The 24,149-nt window shown below is 49.1% G+C and overlaps 9 protein-coding genes across 9 annotated transcripts; 2 read left to right on the forward strand and 7 right to left on the reverse strand.

Annotated features, from left to right (window-relative positions):
* Positions 1–175: 175 nt before the first annotated feature.
* Positions 176–1,710, forward strand: N7458_008874 (WD repeat protein; the record flags this gene model as incomplete). The annotated part of the gene is made up of 2 exons (XM_056912256.1): positions 176–441; positions 495–1,710. 2 exons carry the CDS (start codon positions 176–178, stop codon positions 1,708–1,710), a joined length of 1,482 nt encoding a protein of 493 aa, XP_056761105.1.
* Positions 1,711–1,817: 107 nt separating this feature from the next.
* N7458_008875 (uncharacterized protein) lies at positions 1,818–2,261 on the reverse strand (the record flags this gene model as incomplete). The annotated part of the gene is made up of 1 exon (XM_056912257.1): positions 1,818–2,261. One exon carries the CDS (start codon positions 2,259–2,261, stop codon positions 1,818–1,820), a length of 444 nt encoding a protein of 147 aa, XP_056761106.1.
* Positions 2,262–3,029: 768 nt separating this feature from the next.
* Positions 3,030–5,476, reverse strand: CweA (uncharacterized protein; the record flags this gene model as incomplete). Its single annotated transcript, XM_056912258.1, has 2 exons — positions 3,030–5,351; positions 5,405–5,476. 2 exons carry the CDS (start codon positions 5,474–5,476, stop codon positions 3,030–3,032), a joined length of 2,394 nt encoding a protein of 797 aa, XP_056761107.1.
* A 1,770-nt stretch (positions 5,477–7,246) lies between these two features.
* N7458_008877 (uncharacterized protein) lies at positions 7,247–8,056 on the reverse strand (the record flags this gene model as incomplete). Its single annotated transcript, XM_056912259.1, has 1 exon — positions 7,247–8,056. One exon carries the CDS (start codon positions 8,054–8,056, stop codon positions 7,247–7,249), a length of 810 nt encoding a protein of 269 aa, XP_056761108.1.
* A 1,992-nt stretch (positions 8,057–10,048) lies between these two features.
* On the reverse strand, positions 10,049–11,147 carry N7458_008878 (uncharacterized protein; the record flags this gene model as incomplete). Its single annotated transcript, XM_056912260.1, has 5 exons — positions 10,049–10,056; positions 10,106–10,407; positions 10,462–10,616; positions 10,684–10,994; positions 11,069–11,147. 5 exons carry the CDS (start codon positions 11,145–11,147, stop codon positions 10,049–10,051), a joined length of 855 nt encoding a protein of 284 aa, XP_056761109.1.
* A 467-nt stretch (positions 11,148–11,614) lies between these two features.
* Positions 11,615–13,751, reverse strand: N7458_008879 (uncharacterized protein; the record flags this gene model as incomplete). Its single annotated transcript, XM_056912261.1, has 7 exons — positions 11,615–11,943; positions 12,020–12,387; positions 12,445–12,801; positions 12,854–13,036; positions 13,116–13,239; positions 13,377–13,510; positions 13,573–13,751. The coding sequence occupies 7 exons, from the start codon at positions 13,749–13,751 to the stop codon at positions 11,615–11,617; spliced, it is 1,674 nt and encodes a 557-aa protein (XP_056761110.1).
* A 980-nt stretch (positions 13,752–14,731) lies between these two features.
* Positions 14,732–14,971, reverse strand: N7458_008880 (uncharacterized protein; the record flags this gene model as incomplete). The annotated part of the gene is made up of 1 exon (XM_056912262.1): positions 14,732–14,971. The coding sequence occupies one exon, from the start codon at positions 14,969–14,971 to the stop codon at positions 14,732–14,734; it is 240 nt and encodes a 79-aa protein (XP_056761111.1).
* A 60-nt stretch (positions 14,972–15,031) lies between these two features.
* Positions 15,032–15,369, reverse strand: N7458_008881 (uncharacterized protein; the record flags this gene model as incomplete). Its single annotated transcript, XM_056912263.1, has 2 exons — positions 15,032–15,236; positions 15,293–15,369. 2 exons carry the CDS (start codon positions 15,367–15,369, stop codon positions 15,032–15,034), a joined length of 282 nt encoding a protein of 93 aa, XP_056761112.1.
* A 6,748-nt stretch (positions 15,370–22,117) lies between these two features.
* Positions 22,118–22,363, forward strand: N7458_008882 (protein kinase subdomain-containing protein; the record flags this gene model as incomplete). Its single annotated transcript, XM_056912264.1, has 1 exon — positions 22,118–22,363. One exon carries the CDS (start codon positions 22,118–22,120, stop codon positions 22,361–22,363), a length of 246 nt encoding a protein of 81 aa, XP_056761113.1.
* Positions 22,364–24,149: the final 1,786 nt, after the last annotated feature.

Below are 24,149 nucleotides of genomic sequence, written 5' to 3' on the forward strand. Positions count from 1 at the left end.
AGCCTGGCCTCGGCAAATCCTCGTGAAGGCGTAAAGACCGAAGACTCCGACTTGCCCAAAATTAATTGCGCCGGCACAACATTAATCCGATGAGGTCACCGCCCGCAGCTACCCCGTCCTTGAAGCGCTACCTGTCTTCGTGTTTGACTTACCTCTCCAGCTGCCTGATGTATGAATGAATTCCTATCTTCTCAACAGAGCCCTCGGGTCTGTCTCGCCAAATGCATTCCACGTTGCACAAACCACACGGCTAGTCCATAATCTCGAGCCTGCGCCTGGGATTCGGTTCTCCAGCCGCAGAGCCGCACCCAAGGATCAGAGTCAAGGTGACGCGAATAACGCGACGCCTTTGGATCGAGAGGATCCTACGACAGCTGAAAATGTGATTTCCCATCAATCTGGCGTGAATTGCCTGGCAATTGATCAATTTGAGGGCCGGTAGTACGTGCAGTAACAGCCATTGTTCCCTGCGGACGTGTTCCTGACTAGTATAGCATGATATCTGGAGGCGCAGATCCCTCTATTCATCTCTGGGACTTCGAAAGTCGAGGATCAGATCTCGATCATATCCACCGTGCCTGCGCGACTGTCAGGAAATCATCACACAAAGATGCGCATACACACGCCATCACTTCTCTCTCTATTTACCCATTCGATCCAGTCCCGTCAACCATCTTTTCGACGTCTCATGACGGCACGTTAAAGCTCTCTGCGCTGCAGTCGCCTGAAATCACTCCGGTCCACACGTTCAATCTCGATTGCACACCATATGCGCACTCCTTCTCCTCCCAACCAGGGTCTACCTTGCTAGTTGCAGTCGCTACATCCGAACAATCAGTCCGACTAGTTGATCTTCGATCCGGGCTAGCCACGCACGGCTTGCCAGGCCATAATGGTGCCGTTCTATCGGTGGCGTGGGCTCCTCACCGGCCGCATTTACTTGCATCTGGTTCTGTCGACAACCGAGTCGTCATCTTCGATGTCCGACGCGGAGGTCACAACTCTGCAATCGCAACCTTGGACATGGACGATCCGGTAGGCCTTGTAGCGCCAGGGTCCGGATCTGCACCAGCATCTTTCGAGAGCCGGCCAGCATTTTCGCGACATGCACGGGCTCACAACGGCCCTGTTACTGGGGTGCGTTGGACGTCGACTGGCAGCCATATAGTCACGACGGGGCAAGACTCGCGTATCCGGGTGTGGGATGCAGCGACGGGCGCAAACACACTGGCACATTTCGGCCCTCGGGTTCGCAATAGTTCCACTTCTCACATGGCAGAGCGGGCGCCACTGCTGATACCCAAGGGCGTCATGGGCCCTGGGCAGGAGACGCTCTTGTGGTCTAACTTTAACGAGCAAGATGACCGGGGTGAGATCTTTATGTTCGAGCTTCGAGAAGGGACTTTTATTAAGCGTCTTCGGGTTCCAGGGCTCATGGGTGGAAACCAGGCAGCACGTGGCCGGGCAAGGGCCTTCAGTGCTGCGCGTATTAATGATTTGACCTGGCGCGGGAACGGTGCATCCGGGGAAGGCCTCGAGCTTTTCTCTGCCCATGGCGACGGGACCATTCGCACATGGGTTTCTCGGGAGCCTGATGGTGAGCCTGATGAGGAAGAAGAAGCCGAGATGGCCGACCGCAAGAGAAAGCGAGAGGTTCTAGACGAACTCTACAAGGGCTTCATTGGACCCGATGCTGGACTCTATACTTGAGGCAATCATTGCACAAAACATACTAGACAAAAAGAAATATCAAGCAACATTCAAACCCAATTCAACATTCTAGATACGTCTATCTAATCACAAAAACACCATCAACTTCACTCATTACGCAAACTATGCTCCCCAACATTCTCCCCCGCATCCTCATCCTCCTTAACATACCGATCAAACTGACTCCGATTATGATTATGATGCTTCATCCCCCGCGCATCCCCAGTTCCCCCCGGGATATTCGTCCCCATAAACGCCCGCTTCGACTCGATACCCGCCGGCAACGTATCTCCCGTTCCCGTGATAACTTCGCCTGTGTGTCCGACATCACGCGTGGAACGGGGCAAGTCGGTGGCGTTGTCTGCGGCGAAGGCGGTTGAGGGCTGGGCGAGGCCGGAGTTCTCAAAGGCTGCGTTTTCGGCACGTTGGTCGGGCCGTGGCACGGAGGGGATGGTGTTCATTTTGCCGGCGTCGTTGGGGATTGTGGTGCCTTTAACGGCGAAGTCGGAGAGGCTGCCTCCTTGGTGGGGGTCTTGATCTTGGCCGACCATTTTGTTTTGCTAGATGGAATTGGGAGTTGAAGATTTGTGTGGTTGGATGGTAAGAAGGCGTTTGCGGAAAATCCGATGCGAGGATGGATTGCTGGTAAAGAGGCAGCTGTTAGATGAACGCTCGAATATATGTACTTATGTGCCGTGCGAGTTAATCTTAGTTAATACTTCGATTCCATGATTTTGACTGGTTGATGTCACTGCGCTGCAGGATTGTCGGGATGATGAACGGATGATATCACACGACAACTTGCCATGACTGGGTGAGACCTTCCACGAATGAGAGGGAACTAATTTGGATGATAGACCAGCGAGATAGATTGACTTCCGGTGTATGCTTCTTGGATGCTGGTAATCTGGGGTATTCTTGGAAAGTATTTGGTAATGACCGAATGGTCAATATCAAGCCCTAAACAGGCGGGACGGGTCTACATGTAGTGCTATCCGCAAGCGGGGATCTTCTAGCAGAACAAGGACATGAATTTGCGGACATCCAAACCGGTACTATCAACCAGGACAGCTATTTTGATACTATTTATTGAAGGGATTGAAAGGGAAAAGAAGAAAGCAAGTTCATGTTTCAAGTAAGTACTCGTGACACCTCATTTCGAGACGGACATTCAACATTAGACGACTCAATCAGCGCAGAGGTTCACAAAGCTATACGAAAAGACACATGACAGGGAAAGAAAGAAACAGAGAAAAATACAACGACTCAGTGCACTTCTCCATCCCTCTGACAGGGCAATCCCGCAACGAGAGATATTATTACAGCACGAAAGCAAGAACACCAAAGACGGCAGCAGCGACCGAAGCGATTCCGCCAGAGACACGAGCAGCGCTGCCTTGGAACATGACGGCAGAGGGCTTGGCAGAGGGCTTGGCAGAGGCAGAGGGACGTTGCAGAGCATCGGCACCGCTGGGCAGACCGTGGCTACTGGACGGGGTAGCCATGGACATCATCACGCTGCTGGACGAGGGAGTGGCAATGGGGACATGCACGGGGATCACAGAGTAGACGGCGCTGGAGCTCATGGGGCGCTGGGGCGCGTATTTGTAGCTCTGGGACGGGGCGAGGGATGAAGGAGCAGCTGCAGCGGAGTAGACGGCGCTGGAGCTCACAGGGCGCTGGGGCGCGTAGTTGTAGCTCTGGGACGGGGCGAGGGATGAAGGAGCAGCGGGAGCGGAGTAGACGGCGCTGGAGCTCATGGGGCGCTGGGGCGCGTAGTTGTAGCTCTGGGACGGGGTGAGGGATGAAGGAGCAGCGGGAGCGGAGTAGACGACCTTGGGGTCGGTGTTGGACTGCTCAGGGATAGCGGACATGGGCACTGCGGCGGAAGTCTGGACGACCTGGGCCACGGGGGTCGCGTAGACTGTCAGAGTGGGGTGTACCTCCTGGTACTGGGTCTTGGTCACGGTGTGGACAACCTCCTCCACCTGGGAAGCGCATTGAGGAACCTCCTCGTGTTCCTCACTGGGCTCAGAGGGAGGGGCGGGAGCAGCCTCAGGGATCTCAGAGATGGGAGCCGATGGAGGAGGAGCAGGAGCAGCCTCGGGGATCTCAGGCTTAGGGGCAATAGGGGCGGGCTGCTCCTCGTGAACCTCGGAGATGGGAGCCGATGATGGAGGAGCAGGAGCAGCCTCGGGGATCTCAGGCTTAGGGGCAATAGGGGTGGGCTGCTCCTCGTGAACCTCAGAGATGGGAGCCGATGGAGGAGCAGGAGCAGCCTCGGGGATCTCAGGCTTAGGGGCAATAGGGGCGGGCTGCTCCTCGTGAACCTCGGAGATGGGAGCCGATGATGGAGGAGCAGGAGTAGCCTCGGGGATCTCAGGCTTAGGGGCAATAGGGCCGGGGTGCTCGATGGGGGCCTCCTCTTTGTAGGTCATCCATGGCATCTGAGGAACCGCAACGGCAGGACCGTGGACGTGCGTAGTGTCCACCTTGATGGCGTGGTTGTCCTCAGAGTGCTCGTTCACGTTGCTGTCGACACCAACGGAGGTAGGGTTACCGAAGCTGACACCACCGTCCTCGCCAGAGGGACCACCCAGGGCTGTGCCACCGCCAGCAACACGGTCAGGAGAGTAGGCACGGCGGAAGGGACCACCGTAAGGAATGACAGGACCGGGGCCACCACCAACTGGGAAGGTGGGAGGAGAGTAGACATCGTCGTGCTCGAGATCGATGGAGTGGTCATCCTCGTAGTGCTCGTGAATACCAGTGGTAACATCGACAGTGATAGGAGCGGAGAAAGTCTGGCCACCGTCATTGCCAGAGGGGCCACCTATGGCAGTACCGCCCTGCAAGGGCTCCCAGTCACGCTTGAACGCAGCAGGATAGATGTCCGTGTTCTTGACATCGATAGAGTGATCATCCTTGCTGTACTCGTTCACACTGGTGTGAACCGACGCAGTGATCGGGTTGCCGAAGCTGATTCCATCATCATCGCCAGAAGGACCACCTTCAGCAGTCCCGCCAGAAACGAAGGGACCCTCGAATCCATCGGGTGCCTCATCGTCACCACCACTGGGACCACCCAGGGCGGTACCACCGAACTCAGGCTCCCAGCGCTTCTCGAACGCAGTAGCGGGAATATGGTAAGGGTCTCCGTTAGGGTTGGCAGTCTGGCGGAAACCAACAGGGGGACCTCCAAAGCCGGCAGGAGGGCCCGCTGGAATGAAGTCCGGAGGTGGGTGGGTGTCGGTGTCCTTGACCTTGACGGAGTGGTCGTCCTTGGCGTACTCGTCCACGGTAGTTTGGATATTGGCGATCATTGGCATATCAAAGGTCTGACCCTCGTCATTGCCGGAAGGGCCACCAATCGCGGTGCCTCCGTAGTGCGGGTACTTGCGCTTGGGGAAGGGGCCCTCGCCAGGTCCGAAGACAGGGCGAAGTTCTGGGTAAACATCAGTCTCCTTGATGTTGACCGAGTGGTCGTCCTTGGTGTACTCATCCACATCGGTGTGGGTTTGCACGTTGGCGCCAAAGGGACCAGTGAAACCGCCATCCTCATCATTGCCGGAGGGCCCGCCCATGGCAGTGCCGCCGACGTGAGGGTAGTAGCTGCCAGTCTGGATGCCCTGGCCGTTTGGCTATGGAGTTTGTCAGTAATCTTGCGCTTGCCATTTGCTGTCCTCAAACTCACAGTGCCGTGCTCCATGGCCTGCGCGGCCGCAGCCAGCAGGGCGATAGGAATTCCACCAACAAAGCCCTTCATGGTGATGAAATGTATAAGATTTGAAGATTACTGGGCAAGAACCGGAGCAGCTGTCTGTAGTTAAAAGAGTGACTGTATCTGAAATGCTGCGGAAGCACGTAAAAGAATGGCAGAGTTAGTTAGAAAAGACTCCCAGCACGTCGCGACAGCCAATACTCTGTGGCCGAAGGAGGTCAATAGACCTTTAGTACTTGGTTAGCATTCATGATCACTGGCGCTCTCGCACGATGGAATGTGAGTCTCCAGCAAGAAACGGGACATCACGGCCTAGCCAAGGCAAGCAGACCCCACCAGAATGCCGCTGGGAATGGGAAACAACATCCACGTCGCAGGATAAACCCCCTGGAGCCATCATCAAAATGCCGGATCATTTCCCTGCGTGGGCGATGTTGCTACATTCCTCGGCCCGTAGACAGGGATGGTCACCAGGCAATTGGTATTCACGAGGGCCAGGGAAGGGGGTTTAGTTGGTCCTAGACTGATCTGATCGTCCTTGAAGACTTGAACCCCACGGTATTACTACTCGCCGGGCAGGGCCATAACGGGGTGGCCCTTCGATTTGATCGGAGTCCTGGGCCAAAGGGGTTGCAAATATGGGCGGCTGGCCCACGATGGTGATGAGATTTTAGGATGAAACATCATCGTGGCCCTGGCCACGGTGCCCAGTGTGGAATTCCAAGTGATGTCAATCAACACGCTACTGGCGGTGCATAGACCACATTGGTGTTCTCGTACACACAAGAGGTTGATATGGAGGGTGGTGGATGGAAAGTAATAAAGTCTGTCCTCCGGCAGCCGTCAGGACGGAACACCGGAGAGATGCGTCCAACTCCCAACGCAACCACGCAGATCCAACGCAATTCTGGAATTGAGGCTCTCTGCAATTTCACCATTTGCTACTTGAGTCTACGAGGATGATTTCAGTCTCTCAGCGAATAATTTCTCTACTGGGACTCTAATACAACCATCGGTGTTGGGATTTAGGGATGTGTCCCGTCTTCGACATTCCCCTCCCATCGCCCTCATTGAAGAGGACCCAACGGGAGGCGAACTTCCTATCGGGGAAGTTTCTCTACAGAGCCGATCAGCCCCGTAGGGCCGAAGGCAACCCATCGCCGTGAGAGGTCACGAAGACAGAGCGAGGGTCGTGGCAGGCTCTGATGCTTTTTTGATGAGGAAAGAAAAGAAGAAGGCTGAGAATTTTCGTTCCGCTTTTGTAGGTGTGGGTGGGGTCACGTGGTCGGCCCGTTGTTGTTCCTGCAGTGGAGCCTTCTTTAGTTTCTCAACAACTTTGTTTAGCGACAGACGCCAAGGTCCAGCTACTTTTACGAGACATCGTATTCAGCGGATGGAGAGAGAGATATGTGTGGTCTGATCTTTCTTCGCAGTTGTAAAGATCACATAAGAATAAACAGTCGAGCCAGTGCAGGCAATGTACAATGCAAGTGCTGCGGCTTTCCATCCTCTTCCCAATGAGACCGTGAGGATAGTCAACAAAAGTAACCTTCGCCATCAAGCCACAAAAGTCCTTTCGCCTAAACGCCATGCAACCGTGGTTTTCGCCCATTGAATCAAAGAAAACCAAATAAAGTGGAAGAATACTTGCGAGTTGGGCGGGGGTATAGGAAGCCCGCCCAAGCCCAGGTAGAAACGAGCGGCCACCCAAGATGTCGCGCTAGGCAAGAAATTGAGCCGAATTCTGGGGCAGATAGTCAGTCAGCATCTAGTATCACCATCGTTATTCTTCTTCGACTTTCAAGAACTCACCTATCATCCGCCGAGAGCTGTCTGCTCTGCACTGGCTCTCCAGGCTGCTCCGCCCACCGCCGCCGTAATCCCCAAGGCGATGGCAATCATTGTGCCCACCGTGACCACTGCCACAACCGCTTTCAAGGCCATGCGTTGCCGTGAAGTCAACGATTGCATACATGACCGAGGCTGATTCTCGCCTTCCCACAGCTTCGAGCGCCGCGGGCTATCATTCCGTGTCACAAAGTACGGTTCGGCATTCTCAATATCCCTCAATCCGCTGTGCTCGCGGCTGGCGTTCTTGGTCTCCAAGGTGAGCTGCTCATAGGAGATAGTAGGCGATCCATGGCGGTAGAATGGCGAGTACGGTTTCGCTCCAACATGCGGATCAAAGTCCTGGCTGCGGTGCTCGTGGATGGACGGCGTTGACTGAACGGAGGCTGAAGGGGACTGGATCATCGGCGTCGAGGTGTGCTTCTCATCATTGCTCTTGATTGACACGGCCACTTGCGCCCCAATCACCCCGAGCCCGTGCAAGCTCATCGCGCAGCTTGCAAGAAGTCGACGGGCGAGTTGGGTTTGGATATCCCCGAAATCAGAAGATCTTGGAGAGCGAGATTCAGCGAGATCTGGAATTCTTTCCTGGAGGATAGACTCGCTTCGAAGTCTGGCGCTTAGAGGTGGACTTGGTGGTCGACTTGGTCTGGGGGGTTGCTGGGTAATTTCCTTGATGGGAAAGGCTACGGTTGGGACACCCCAATACATAAACAAGGTTGTATCCACCTGGAATGCGTTCCAAGTCCAGGAGCAGGAGGCCCGAGACAGTCTCATCGCTTAATGACGAAAACGGTTTGGTAAAATGGGGTAAGTGGCAAACTAGTTAGCTGGAACACTAGTGCAGCATATTAAGCCGATCCAACCTGCTAGTTGAGGGAGAAAGCACGCGAGTCACGCTTTCCAAAAGTTTGTGATTCAAGGCAATTGTTTTCCATTTCTCGGCAATAATCTCCCTAACCTGCATTTTGGATTGAACAGAAATTTAACTCGAAGAGTTACAGTAGCCTATGTACCGACGGGGTGTTCCAGCAACGCGTTTTCTTTCCCGACATGCAAGGTGCCGTTCGCCATTTGTTTCCATCCCTGGATTTGGGCATCCGGTGCCACTTTTAAACAACATTCCTATCTCTTGCGAGAGGAAGGGATTTTCTGCCCCTGGAAAACGATAAAGCTATGTAATTGGCAGCTCGTGCCTTGGGCGCATACCAGAGATTCAATTCGGTCGGCCAGCTTTGCACGGCCGCATTCGTGGCCACGAGTCCATCCCCCCTTTTCCGTCGAGTTGGCTCGGTTAGCGCAAACCTTCTCTCAACCAAGGTAAGGCTCAGAAATTAAGTTGTGGGTCAAACCCCCCAGGCCTGCCCAGTGTCTTCTCCTCATTTGTATTTGTTTGTCACAGTATTATTCTTGGACCTAACAGGTCATGTGCTCAAGTAACAATGATTTAACACAATCAGACAGACAGCTATCCCAATCCTCAATCCTTTGTGTGCACTAGATAATCATAGCCTACATATGCAGTGTCACCCACGCAGTCTGACTTCGGTATGATCTGTCGGCTGCTTTCAAAAGCAAACATGAAGATCGATAATCCGGAAAAGTTTACCCGAACTCGGGTGGCGCGAGTTGAAGAAAAAGCAATACAATATGGGCGATAGTAATAAGGCAGCGGACATCATTGAATCCGTATGGCGGAGTACACATAGCCGGGTGGAATTCAATTTCTTGTATCGGTCCCTCTTTGATCCTAAACCTAGGGTTAAGTGGCGTTGTTAGGCCGTGGTTTCTTCCGACTTAGCATTTACTATGGGGTGCCTCTCCGCACGCGATGCTCGGACCCCCACGTTAGGATACCCCAACGATCGGGACATCCATGGCCCTTTTACGGTCGCCATCAGCACCTCGATGTTACATGTAGTCATTTTCCATCCCTTAGCAATGGATGCCAATTGAAGTTATTCACTGCTGGTACTCTTGTAGTATGCTATTCTCTACCCTTGTGTGAAAATTGGAGTGGATTTCGTAGAGATTAGCGGCAACATCCCGCGCAATATATATCAAACTATGCGCTCTCCCGGCTGGCACATATCACCCAGGCAGGTAGGAGCTGCTTTTCAATCTGCGGAATCGGTTGACAATAAACCTTACAAAGAAGAGGTGACCAGCAGAAATACGGACACAATCTTCTTTACGAACTTGTTCGTTCGAATAGGTGTCGTTCAACATCGAAACAGTGGACGCTGGGGTAACAGCCCAACGTCGCTTACTGACTTAAACTATCCGCAAGACGTATTCTATTACAATAGGAGAGAACTCCAGATAATAGGTGTTCACTGCTTCTCCTTTTCGTAATTTATACCAGACGTTGAGTAAGGAGGAACAATCATAAATGCAGAGGTAGGTAGACCTCTCCTAGTGCCGGTTGGCCTCGGAGAGTGACTAGACCTGCATTAAATCATCACCATGGAATTTCCAAGTCATCAGGCTTGCCCATTTGTATCCTACGTGATTGGATATTCCGAATGCGTTACGACCAAAGTTCACGGTTAGGGCCGATCAAACCACACTGAGAGTGAAGTATGATTCTTGAGTCTTCTCAAAATTCAATCACAGTTCATGGTCAGGAAGCATCCGGAAGAATAATTGCAACAAAGCATTCGGGTTGATTCGCAGTTTCAAGTGGATTCTACTTTATGTAAACATAATTCAGATCTGACCTGCTCTCATCATCCCTCACTTGACTGTGCAAATAGCACCATGGAGAGATCAACAAACTAACCATATTAGCAAAAACCCTTATAGAACGGCTAGTCAAATACTTACTTCCAATAACACCATTAACAGGTATATCAATCGAGGTTGTGTAGCTTGCAGCATCACTCAGCAGATACACATATGCGCCGCCAAGCTCTTGAACCTCAGCCAAACGCGGGAATCCTCCGTAGTATTTCAGCTGCTGTTCCCAATCGGGCTGTTGCGGCACCCAGTATGTCATAGCAGTGTTGACCAGACCGGGTGAAACACTATTTACCCGGATGCCATGGGGTGCCCATTCCATAGCGAGTGTATGGGTCATGTTTCGGATCCCAGCCTTTGATGCTCCATAGGGGGGTAGATGGCACGCGCTGCGAATGATTAGCTTTTATCACTTGGTAGAACCAACCATTTAATGAACAAACCCGTCATAATAGCTTGTGAGGTGAGGTGGATAGAATGAACAGACCTTGTTAGGACGATAGGAGGCCATCGAAGCAGTAAACACGATTGATCCATTGATTCCCAGCTTGATGAATGCTCGTGCGGCGCACCTGGCTGTGTAGAATGCGCCAAATAACTGTTTCATTACCGGGTGCCAGTCAGTAAACAAATTCTCCTTCAATAAAAACTCTGTGGTAACCCACGTTCACGGAAAACAGCGCCTGGATTTCCTCAGTCGTAAAGTCCAACGCTGCTTTGTGATTCGTTCGTCCCGCATTGACAACAATTCCATGCAGCGCCCCAGCTTCCTCGACAATCTTATCCACTGCCCCCGAGATACTGGCTTCCTGTGTCACATCGGCTTGGATTGCGAAAAGCTGGCCAGGGAAGCGTTTGGATAGGCTCTCGAAGTCGTCGCCAACTTCGCCTATGTCGATGGAATAGATCTTGGCTGCACCATTTACTAAACAACACTCGGCAATGCCTAGCCCAATTCCACGATTCGCACCGGTAACTAATGACCGGTCAGTATTTGTATGAATTCCTTTTGCAAGAATCCCAAAAGAATCGGATTTTGTAATCACGGACTAGCAATGACTTTTGCGTCGAGAGCAACCTTAGTTTGAGGCTCGGAAGGAGCCGACTGAGCAGGGATAGACGTAGACATAATGTAGATTATTGATTGAAAATAAAAGTTACCATGCTAAACAACCATGTGTTGCGCCCAAATGCTGCTTTTGTAGTTCCGAATGAACTCGGGGGGTACTGATGCAGGGATGTACCTTAGGGTGAGGGTTATCGTCTCGGGGCTACAGATTTGCGTTTGGGAACACAGGATGTGGAATCTGGTGCCAACCCCACTGCCAATCATCACAGTTTCCGAGTTGTCATTGACATAGCCCATAGAAATTGATTCTTCGGCGTCATCGATGATTTGTTGCAGTCAAGGTGGATCGTTTGTGCCTCGATGCGAGAACATTACCCCGCACTGGAAAACAAGCGATGACTGCGAAACCGGCCAAGCAGTATCAAGTCATTCTTAGAGATCAGGACCGGAACGAGGTCTCGAATTGACAGAAGTAGAAGTACTCCATCGCTGAAAGAAGACTGCATGCAATAAACAAATGACCTCTATTACCCTGCAGCCACTCTGTCAGCCGCAAGTTGCCGCTGGCCTGGCTTGATGAGTAGGAAAACTGCTGGAAGTTGCACAGCCGCAAATCCAATCATGACCCTCAGCTGTGTAGTGTAACTTTCGGCCAAGACACCCTTGACCTGCTCCTGTAATTGTGGCGACAGGTGTGTGATTGATTTCACATTCTCAAGAAACAAATGTAATTCGTGCGATGATAGGACACCTTTTAGATGATGTGAAAGGTGGCCATTAAGGATATTCGAGGCAATGGCGAGCCCAATAGCACCACCCAAAAATCGAAGCTGGACCACAGTACCAGTGCCAATCGCTGAAAGGGTCACGCGCGATCAGTTAGTTATGAAACAAGCTCGTATTCAATAGGAGTCACCCAGAAGAACACATACCGAGATCTCTATCCTCAACTATGTACGGTGTTGCTAGCATTAGAACACCCAAGATCAAACCCATACCGATACCAGCAATCACTCCATAAACGACATCCGTTGCGTGAAACCCCTTTGAAGTGGCAATGGTTGACAGGAGTCCGACACCGACGGTGTGTATCACGCAGCCCACAAGCAGAGAATAAATGAAAGGGATACGACCCTTGGAGCTGATAATATTGATAAGAGCAGCGGCAGCTGCTGCAACAGCAGAGTATCCGATGAGATAGATGCCCGAGTCGAGAGGCGATTTGTCTAGCAGGATTTGGGCTTGCTGTGGGACATACACCAAGACGACGTTGAATGGTGCACCGGTCACGAATGACGTACTAGCGTGACCTGTCAGACTGAATCATATTGTAGAGACAACGTTTGATCCAACTCACATGAGAATACCCATCCATGGACGATCAAAGAACCAACGCTTCGGAAAGATTGGGTCCTTTCCAGGAATCCCCGATATGTACCACTCCCAGGCAAAGAACGCAACCCAGGAAACTCCCGTGAGTACAAGGAGCACAATCGCACTGCCCGAAACCCATGAAAATGCAAGATTTGTTTCATTTAGGACTGTGACGATCAAGAATGATCCAATTATCATGAGTACCGATCCCACGAGGTCAAGGTTGGCAAAGGATCTGTATGATGCCCTGGTTCTGAAGGAAGGTGTGTGTTGATCAAGACCGAAATTCTTGGGCATCGCAATCATGATGATGGCGATTGCAATAGCACATAGCGGAGCACTTAATGATATCATCAGCATTGTTCCCAATGGTATCGTGATAATTGGCATACTTGATAAGGAAGACCCATCTCCAAGCCGAGTCCCCCGCAAGGGCACCTCCAATGATTGGCCCTATCAGGCAAGCTAGAGCAAGACAGCACGACATGATGCCACTATAGGTGGGAAGGCGTGTTTTGGGGCAATCTCGTATATGCAGAGAATTGCGAGCGCGTATGCACCGGCACCTCCAATGCCTTGAAGTGTTCGAAATATGATTCTAGAACGGCACGTTTAGATTGAGGATAGCTCGCGTCAAGCGAAATCGGGTCTTACAGTTGATCGACAGTCTGCGCGCAACCACATCCGATTGAAAATGCGAGCAGAATCACGAGAGCAGCAATTGTAGTCTGTTTCCGCCCGATTATGTCGCTGGCTTTTGTCCATATTGCCATAAAGCCTGGATTAATCGTGACATTAGCCATTAAGGTTTGATGCCGTGGCGCAAGTTACGGTACAGGCACGTCCAGCGATTCGTTCATCCAGGAGGCACGAGCCAAGAAGATTATATGGGTTGGTCGCAAATGTGATTCATACCTGTATAAGTGGCTAGATACCCGGTGATAATCCAGCTTCTTTTCTCAAACCCGTCTAGACTATCCGTAATGTTGGTGAGTGAAGAGCTCACAATTGTCACGTCCAAATTGGATAGGAAGAAGCCAATCAGAAGCCTGTCCGAATCTTTGGTAAGCCTTCATATTCCAGAATCCCAGGACCGTGAGGGACTAGGTACCCTATGGTAGTAAGGATGAGCCTCCATCCTGTCGGGTAAACGATTTCACTGCCAGGAGACAGTGTCCTTTGGGTCGACCCCTTTTCTTCACTCGTGATATTATCCCTCGTCTCCCTTCGAGACGGTCGGACTGCTTTTTTCTTCAAGGTCGGTTCTGCAAACTGGATATGGCTAGGCATGGCTGTCAGTCGGGACCCTTAGGGATCCTGGGAGCGTCAAGTGTAGGTGATGAGTGGAATGACAGCCATCGCTGCATAAGAGGAAGAAAATTTGGAACAGGACTGCTCACTATGTAGGACCAAGCCCCGCATATATTCACCCCAGGGGGGACCTCAAGTGGAACGCGGGAGACGCGTGATGACAGAATGTGGAATATTTATGGGCATACTGATCGTCGCCGATCATTGAACCTAGAGCTTGGCCTGGGTGGCTTGGCGCAAATCTGCCAAAAGGCTGAACCTATTACAAGTCTACATGACGAAACAAAATCTTTAAGGCCTTATCGCAAAAGTGAACGTGCTACTGTAATTTCTGGGCTTGATTGCTCTTTGTGGCTGGCAATTCTGGAAAGGGGGTGAACGGCCACTCCCTTTCTTAGGGGCCGTTTCATACCATTCACGATAGATGAATGCACTTTGTCAGTATCTCTCGATTTCAAAGTCAGTGGCCTGGATCTTCACAAACAAAGTCTCCTTGCTCGGCTTTCTTATCTGCCCCTGAAACATGCAGACAGGTTTAAGCTTGGTTGATTCAACGTCTGGAAGTAAGGGCTACGCACTGTCACAGGCCATATGAGGGAATGTGATTTTGCATACCCTGAGATAATGCCCTGCAACGTGCTTCTCCTAATGATAGCACGGGTTGCTTGATCCTTGGCAGATGGGTACAATTGAGGGTACAATTGACAGCAAAGAGGGTGTAAGAACAGATTAGTTAGTTGGCTTGGCTAGCGCTCGATAAACCTGCCACTAGCCGGGTGATCTGCACTTTAGTGACCCGACTCGGCCAATTATGTACTGACAGTACACATGAGCCTCGACATCCCCGGAGACATATCTAAAGAGTCAAATGAATATATTAAAAATAGCAAGACTTAAATGCAATAGGTCCTGCCGATATCAATTTGCAAATTGAGTGCCCTGTAATAAAGAGGAGAAGGCTATAATAGCTTTTTCAGAATGAAGGAGGAGTAGTAAAATGCAGAGGCTGCAAGGATAATCATGGCGGTAGCGGTACGATGGCTCATCAATCTCGAGGGCTTGGCAAAGATCGGTGACAAATTCAAGTCAATCAGTGCCCAATTGCCGATTTCAGGTCTCGACTTGACAGCATACATGCCTAAGATGCTGGTCGCCTGCACAGCCCCGAGTTCAACCCGGATTTCCAACTGGACTTCCATTATTAGTCACCCGAATTTTATGTTCAGTACTAGTTAACTAATCATAGAAATCTTCTCATATCACTCATCCATGTCAACATCACGGTCATCGTCATTATCATAATCACCCCAGAAGTCTTTGAGGTCCTCCGCTCGCCACGCTGTAGCCCAGCCGGTTTCACGCTCGATTTTGATCAGAGTCTCCACAATGGCCATATGTTCAGAGTAGTGCGACATGACTTTACCTGCAATCCACAAAGGCTGGAGTGCATTTGTCCAACAGCCACTGGAGGAAATATTCAGCGACATTTTTGATGATCAGAATAAATCAACACGACTTACTGGTGCATATTAGAGGCTGAGATAGCACATATTTGTCGCGCATGCCAGAGGACGGATTTGGCACTTAATCCACGCATTGGGGAGCTTTCATGCGTTGATCCGATATAATAAAGAACATTAATAGGAAGTCGCAGTCAAAGCTCAACACATCAGTCATAAATTTATCAGTCGTTAAGATCCTCCATCATATTGTACCAATCGTTATAGACAATAAGCAATATCGGCGCATGATTGGCCATTACCTATAACTTGTAGAAAAGCGGAGTGCCGCTGGTGCATATATGAATGAGGTAGAGAAGCAGAGAAATATGGTGAGCCAGAAAGGCTCCGGTCCTGTCAGCACTCCACGGCCGCTGCTAGTTACGACACGGATTATTTCTTTTTGTAACGGAATCTCTGAGATATACACTTGAAATACTCTTAGTATTCAGAGTCTATCGTGGGACGTAAATTGAACACTTGTCCAAGAAAATTCCATGCGATTGAGATCCAAAGATCATCCGCTGCCGTCATCCAGCCCCTCATCTGACGCTCTCAGCCTCAGCCTCAGCCCCGGAATTTCCCACGACAGCACGGAGCCTCCGGTGAAAGGGGCGGATGCAACCTAGTTCCAAAGTGCGCGAGCCAATAATATTCGCAGCTCCGTCCACGCAATTTTCAAGCCCATACAGGCCAGCGCTAAAGGTACCGAAAACTTGCTGAGTTGTCGTAATACTCTGATTTTTTGATACCCTTCGTAGGTTCGAGAACCCACTTCTCAATTTGATACTCGTGGTGTCCAATAAGATTCTGGGCTCGACGAAAAGAGAAGTCAACTGCGCCTAGCACAATTTCGGGAGTATCTCATCTGCACAGCGATACCACCATCTTTGAGCTCGTCGCGGGGGTTAGATAAATAAAACCTAGGTGCCTAGCTGGCACCCTATCAACGCCACTCTCGGGGATCCACGAAAGGCCCGAGGCTAAGTAATAGGTGGACACCACAATGGAGGCTACTGAATGAATTATCGAGTCTTATCAGAAGGCTGAGAATCTATGAGACGACGTTTCGTCACCTTGTTACTTGGAGTCCTAGAGCCGGACCACCTTGAGAACGACTCAATAGTGCCCTTTTTAAGGCTAGTCGACGATCTCTCAATGGCCTCTTAACGAGGCGGTATGCAGAGCTGCGTCTTAATGTCTGCTACCTTGTTTAAGAGTCTCTCTCAACGTTATGCACCGTAACGGACGTACTGTGCCCAGCGTAACGGGTGTTTTCAATATTCAGCGCTTTTCAAAACCTCAGGGACCACTGAGTGCACTAGCGGCATCAGGAGTCGTCGATTCGGTGGGAAATCTCGTGATTCCAACACCGTCCGACCCCGGACAACCCTCTGCAATTATCGGCTTCCCGTAGCCGCTTAATGTAAGCAAGAGCGAATACTTTCTGCTACTTATAGTGTTGGAATATGATAGTATGTCTAAGGAGACATTGGAGGTGGTTAAAAAGGTTAGATTCAAGGAGAGGCGAAGAGATCTCGAAGAGAACTAAGCCTAGATTGACTCCAGTATATTGCCCATGACGAGGCTCGAAGGCTAGTAAGATCTCTCGGTAGTTCCAGTCATGACCTATAAAATAGCTTGTGATAGCTATAAATGCCTGTCGAAAGGGTGATGTCCAGCAGTCTAATGCAATAGAAAGCTTAGCCCCGGTAGGTAGCTCTTGAAGGAGAGTACGCTGTCTTTCTGCCAACATTCCTTTAAGTCGGCGTCGGATAATATACGCAGAGGGTATTTCCGGGAAAGATAGAGCAAGCCTATGGAGAGTAGATATTTCCCGCTTCATGCACTAATTATATGAACCACGACTTCTACAAGGATTTTCCTCTAGGAGCCTCAAGGCTACTAAGTTCAGCCAGAAAAAGGATTTGTAGAGGACTAATGCTATATACAAAAAGGTTTCATTTAATTTCGGGTGTTCGATAGCTATATTGTGACTACCGTTGCTGTTGTGACCAGAACTGATGCAAATAGCAGTAAATAGTTAGTTAATCTAGATGAATCATCAATTTATGTGTCCGAAAAGGAAGATCTTGGCAAAATTATGCAATTCAGGTTCTATCAGGTGCGAACCTGAGTCGACCTGATGGAACTGCGATCCGACTCAGGTTCAGGTTCGGAATTCCAACCTTGGAACCTGAATCGGACAATTACGAAGCCTAATTATATGATGAATAAGCTCGAGCTGTAGGGTTTCGATGCTGGTTCTTTATGATCGACTTGGTTGGGGTTAGGAGCGGACCTGGCCGGTGTAAGTTTAATCCATTCTTGCTTCGACTTTGGTACCGCAAGGTCAGCAAGATAGTGTAACTACTGCGGTTGGGCGGCCGTAAGCCACGGTTATGACTGGTTCTTCTGAGGTACAACTACGTCACGTGAACCCCAGCTAGAACACCCAGAGCCTGCGTTCAGCCTCACCTTAACCATCCCCCGACTGGCAAATCACAACATCCTTCTTTTCCCCACGATCCCACAGATCTGTAGGCTATTCATTGCAAGGCAACTACCCTATCGGTACATTAGTAGGGTTCATTGTTGATGGATGCATCGTTGCCTTGCGAATAAAGGAGACCAGGCTATGAGTAAGCACGACGCCTAACTAACTAACTAACGTAATTCACAAGCGAGTGGCCCACACAAGCGAGTGGCCCACCCCACCTGAAATCGCTCATTCCTACCTACCTACCTAATTCAACCACCTACTATGCCACCAATTCGCACTGAATCTTCGCAAAAACCGGCCAATCAGGAGGGCAAGATCTTGTTAGCCCTTAATGATATTAAAAATGGCCGTATCGCATCTATTCGTGCAGCCGCGAAGCTATACGATATCCCCCCCAGAACGCTATCGCGGCGGGCGAATGGAACAATCTCACGCGTCGATACACGCGCAAATTCGCATAAATTGACCCAACTAGAAGAGGACTCGCTTATTCAGTGGATCTTCTCTATGGATGCGCGTGGAGCAGCGCCTAGGCCTGCTACTGTACGAGAAATGGCCAATATCCTCCTTGCAGCGCGTGGAACAACCCCTCCTCCGACCGTTGGTGTTAATTGGGTATCAAACTTTGTTAAACGACGTGATGAGCTTCGAACACGTTTCTCTAGACGATATGATTATCAGCGCGCTCTTAACGAGGATCCAAAGGCTATAAAAGAGTGGTTTTTGACGGTGCAACGCGTAATCGAGGAGAACGGGATTCAACCAGAGGATATCTATAACTTCGATGAAACTGGATTCGCAATGGGCCTTATATCAGCGCAGAAGGTTATTACGCGAGCAGAATACTACGGTCGGCGATCAATCCTACAGCCAGGAAATCGCGAATGGGTTACTGCGATCGAAACGATATGCGCTGATGGCTATTCGCTGCCGCCGTGTATTATATTCAAAGGCCAGGTCTATATCGCTGGTTGGTTTGAATCGTTAAATCTTCCTACGAATTCGCGCATTGAGGTATCGAATAACGGCTGGACTACTGATGAAATTGGCCTACGCTGGCTACAAAATCTCTTTATTCCATGCACTAATTCGCGCGTACGAGGGCGATTTCGGCTATTGATTCTCGACGGGCATGGTAGCCACCTAACACCTCAATTCGATCGAATCTGCGCTGAAAACGATATTATACCGCTCTGTATGCCTTCGCATTCGTCGTATCTACTACAACCGCTTGATGTTGGGTGTTTTGCTGTGCTTAAACGCGCGTACGGTCGCTTCGTAAGCGATCTAGCGCGGACTGGCTATAATCATATCGATAAGCTTGATTTTCTTGCAGACTATCCTCGCGCAAGACTAGAAGCTTTCCAGCCGAATATCGTTCAAAGCAGCTTCGCAGCTACTGGTATCGTACCAGTATATGCCGAAAGAGTGCTTTCTAAGCTTAATATATCCCTTCGAACGCCTTCACCACCATCAAGCCGACCAAGCAGCAGATCTAGCCAATTCACACCGAAAACGCCTAGAACGGTAGTTCAGCTACAAAAGCAGGCTAAAATGATGAGAGATCTAATAGATCAGCGGTCAAAAAGCCCACCAAGCCCTTTGAAATTAGTGGTTGATCAGATTCTTAAGGGCTATGAAATTGCGCTGCATAACACTTCACTAGTAGTGAAGGAGAACGCCGATCTACGCGCAGCGAATGAAAAGAAACGTCAAAAGCGCACTCGATCGACTAGGCAGATCGCTCACGAAGGAGGCCTATCGATCGAAGAGGGCCTACAGCTGGCTCAGCAGCCAATTCAGCCAGTAGAAGCTGATGAGGTAGTATCGCATGAGCAGGGCGATTTACCTACTCAGCAGGATCAGCCACGCAGGAGGGCTCCGCCAAGGTGTAGTGGATGTGGAACGATTGGGCATAAGATTAATCAATGTAAAAATCGCTAGTTTAATATTAATTAATGCATTTCTGTTGATATATTCGCCTTCAAAATATTGTAATGGGAAGGGTGGGCCACTCGCTTGTGTGGGCCACTCGCTTGTGAATTACGTTAACTAGTTAGTTAACGTAGTCCACGGCCGAGCTGGCCACCCACCCCAATTGCAAATTTTCAAAATTGATTATCTTAACCAACACCCATTAATTTAACTAGATAATACGATTTTTACATGAAGTAATCCTATGGCCAATTCGGCCACATCCACTGCAGGTAGGCGGAGCCCTCCTGGCCGGTTGAATCGGCTGATTAGGCAGATCGACCTCCTTATGCGATACTGTCTTATTAGCTTCTACTGGCTGAATTGGCTGCTGAGCTAGCTGTAGGCCCTCTTCGATTGATAGGCCTCCTTCGTGTGCAATCTGCCTAGTCTATCGAGTGCGCGATTGACGTTTCTTTTTATTCGCTGCGCGTAGATCGGCGTTCTCCTTCACTAGTAGCGTAGTATAGTGTAGGGCTTGATAGTGGCCCTTAAGAATCTGATCAACCACTAATTTCAACGGGCTTGGAGGGCTTTTTGACCGCTGATCTATTAGATCTTTTATCATTTTAGCCTGCTTTTGTAGCTGGGCTACTATTCTAGGCGTTTTTGGTGTGAATTAGCTAGATCTGCTACTTGGTCGGCTTAATGGTAGTGAAGGCGTTCGGAGAGAAATATTAAGCTTAGAAAGCACTCTTTCGGCACTAACTAGTACGATACTAGTAGCTACGAAGCTACTTTAAACGATATTCGGCTAAAAAGCTTCTACCCTTACGTGTAGATAGTCTATAAGAAAATCAAGCTTATCGATGTAATTATAGCTAGTACGGGCTAAATCGCTCACGAAGCGACCGTAGGCACGCTTTAGCACTACAAAGTACCTAACATTAAGCGGTTAAAGTAAGTAAGACGAATATAAAGGTATATAGAGTAGTATAATATTATTTTCGGTATAGATTCGATCGAATTAAGGTATAAGATAGCTACCGTGCCTGTTAAGGATTAATAGCCGAAATCGCCCTCGTACACGCGAATTAGTATATAGAATAAAGATCTTTTAGAGCTAGCGAAGGCCGATTTCATCGGTAGTCTAGCTATTATTCGATACTTCGATTCGCTAATCCCTAGAGAGATTCGACGATTTAAACTAACTAGCGATATAGATCTAGCCTTTGAATATAATACAGGGCGGTAGCAAATAGCCGTTAGCGTATATCGTTTCGATCGTAGTGACCTATTCGCGATTTCCTAGCTATAGAATTAATCGCCGACCGTAGTATTCTACTCGCGTAACTACCTTCTACGCTGATATAAGGCCTATTACGAATCCGGTCTCATCAAAGTTGTAGATACCCTCTAGTTGAATCCTATTCTCCTCAATCGCACGTTACACTATCAAAAACCACTCTTTTATAGCCTTTAGATCCTCATTAAGAGCGCGATAATAATTATATCGCTTAGAAAAGCGTGATCGAAGCTCATCGCGCCGTTTAACGAATGTTGATGCCCAATTAACGCCAACGGTCAATAGGGGGATTGTTCCACGCGCTGTAAGAAGAATATTGGCCATCTCTCGTACAGTAGAGGGCCTTGGCGCTGCTCCACGCGAATCCATAGATAGAATCCACTCAGTAAGCGAATCCTCTTCGTATTGGGTCAATTTATGGCCATTTGGGCGTATATCAGCGCGTGAGACTACGCCATTAGCACGCGTCTGTAAGGTAGAGCGCGGTATATCGTATAGCTCCGCTGCTGCGCGAATATATTTGATACGGCCATTTTTTATATTGTCAAGGGCTAATAGGATTCTGCCCTCCTGATTGGCCGATTTCTGCGAGGATTCAGTGCGAATTAGTAGCATGGTAGGCGGTTGAATTAGGTAGGGTAGTGGGAAGACGCGATTTTGGATGGGGTGGCCAGCTCGGACGTGTGGCCAGCTCGGCCGTGGATTACGTTAACTAACTAGTTAACATAATTCCCTGCCGACCGGAACACCCAGTCGTGCGGAACACCCTAAAACATCATACTAAATACGATATTTTATAACTTCACAAATTAACGCTCGAGGCTTGGTATATAGACTTAAAGTATCTTGGTGTTTAATATATCATAATATACATTTTTATTAGGTCAAGAAATATTTTGGAACGTGATAATGTAGGTATGTATATCTACGTCGCTCGATCGGCGCGTAATTTTGGTAATGGAAGTAAATAATCATTTCCTGAATATATCAGTTGTACTATACTGTTTTAAATGCTAAGAAATTCTTAGTATGATGGTTTACGGTGTTCCGCACGACCAGGTGTTCCGATCAGCAGGGAACTACGTTAACTAACTTAGTTAACATAACTAGTGTTCTATCCACGATGGAGAAGCAAACTATACTGAAGCACGACGGCAAGCAGGACCCAGTTGACACCACGGGTCTATGCCTGTTGTCTCTAGATGGCGGTGGTGTGCGAGGCCTCTCGTCACTCTACATCTTCAGGCATGTCAAGCCCGACCGGAGAACTCGATCTACAATGCACCTGCCCTCTGTTGCTTCAAAACGAAAACCGCTTTTGATTACCCTGGCAGCCAAGACACCGCGTTGTTCAGTATTAAGTCCTTGATTTTGAGGGCGGGTGTCTTGAATCTCCACCGAGCCCCACTGACTGATCAGAAATGAATCGGTGACGTCATTTGCTCTGGCTCAGTCCCTAACATAGCTTGATATTCGAATGCGTTTTTAGAGATAGGCCAAGCAAAAAAGTGAAGCTTAAACCAGCTTTTCTCCGAATAGACAGCATATCCCAACTTTCTGTACCTCGTAGCAGCTGCTCCTGTCCAAATAAGGCTCAGAGGACCGCAAGAAAAGTAGGCAGAAATTATATCGGTATGGTTAATGGCAGATAGCCCCTGAAATATTATTTCGACGAGTAATGTATCTGTTTAGAAAGTTTTCGTTGCCTACCTACTTGTGAAATTGAACGGGCGACCCGACCCATACGGTGACGGCACTTTTATGAGGGCGGTTAACGTGACATTTTTGTCTTCATAACGTAAATCGACACAAGACCACGATAACTTTTCGTGAAGAAAATCATGTCTTACAATACAGTGCTATTTCCAACCAGCCTTTAAAAAGCCACTCTCAGCCCACCATCTGACAACTACTGTTCCGTTCAAGAAACCTCAAAGAGCAAGACATCAACTTCTAATGGCTGCTTTAGAAAGAGCCCAGTTTAAAAAACCCTCCACGAGAATTTACACCATAAATGGAAAGCAACCTGTTCCAATGCAAACGCAAGGGTTGAGGTCTTGGTAGGTTCACTGAAGTCCTATTAGTTTCAACGACTGAAATATGGCATTAATTCATGAGAATCTTTTTACTAGCGACATGATCAAGTCAGAAAGCGTGGTAGAAGTTACGGTCTAGTCGATGAGCTTGCCAAGAATGCTCTGGAGCGTGCAGACCTCCGGCAATGTCTGCAATCGCACATCGAGAGACTCCTCGCAGTGGTCAAAACTAATAGTTCATTTGAAGAAAAACATAAATCGCAGCTTGAAGAAAACATCAGCGGAATTGACCTGGACGTGACCGTAAAGCTTGACCATATGGAGCAGGCTGTACGAGATCTTTTGCAAATTGTGAGCTACCTTGCAGAAATTCTCCTCCAGGTACTAACATCAACTCCATAGGAGCTTGCTTGGGTTTCCACAAACGAGGCAGCAAGTTTTAAGCGTCTTAGCTGGATTACCGTAAGTGAAACTTTCCATGACTTCCAGGGCTTGTTGGTAATCAAATCTCGATAGTTCATTTTCCTGCCGCTGATGTTTGTTTCGGTGAGTGGAGCGGTTTATACTCAAGATACCTTTTCTGAAGACCTTGACTGATTGGAATCCTTAGAGCCTGTTTGGCATGAACGTGGACTTTCTTCAAGATAACCCAGATTGGAGGTGGTATATTATTTGTGTGTGTGTCGCTTGTCATTACCGGCGTTACATGGTTCATTTCCAAGTGTATTCTCGTGAGTATCGTTGTTCTAGACTATATGATAGCAGAAACTGACACCCATACCCTAGCAAACGGTTCATGGCAAAGTGGTAGGGGAATGGAGAGTGTTCTCGCGCAGAAGAAGAGACAAGGCAGGTTCAAATTCTTCAGTATGATCTCAAAGAGCTTTCTTGTCTCGAGAACGCTTGGCGATCTACCTATTCGATGAGTCTTCACAAATTTCAGTGCATGGGAACGCCGTAAGCTATGTTGGGTCCGTCAAATTATATATCCTCCGCTCATCGTGTATGCTTCATGTATAACCGTGATCATAAAGATTTCTAGTCCCCGAAGTATATTCAGAAGTTAGGCAGAAGTCCCAAGAGGCGGGTTGCCAGGAGTATCTACGTAGCTTCTATCCT

This window comes from Penicillium daleae, assembly GCF_028827525.1.
Source record: "Penicillium daleae strain IBT 16125 chromosome Unknown utg000008l_segment0_segment0, whole genome shotgun sequence".
Taxonomy (NCBI): domain Eukaryota; kingdom Fungi; phylum Ascomycota; class Eurotiomycetes; order Eurotiales; family Aspergillaceae; genus Penicillium; species Penicillium daleae.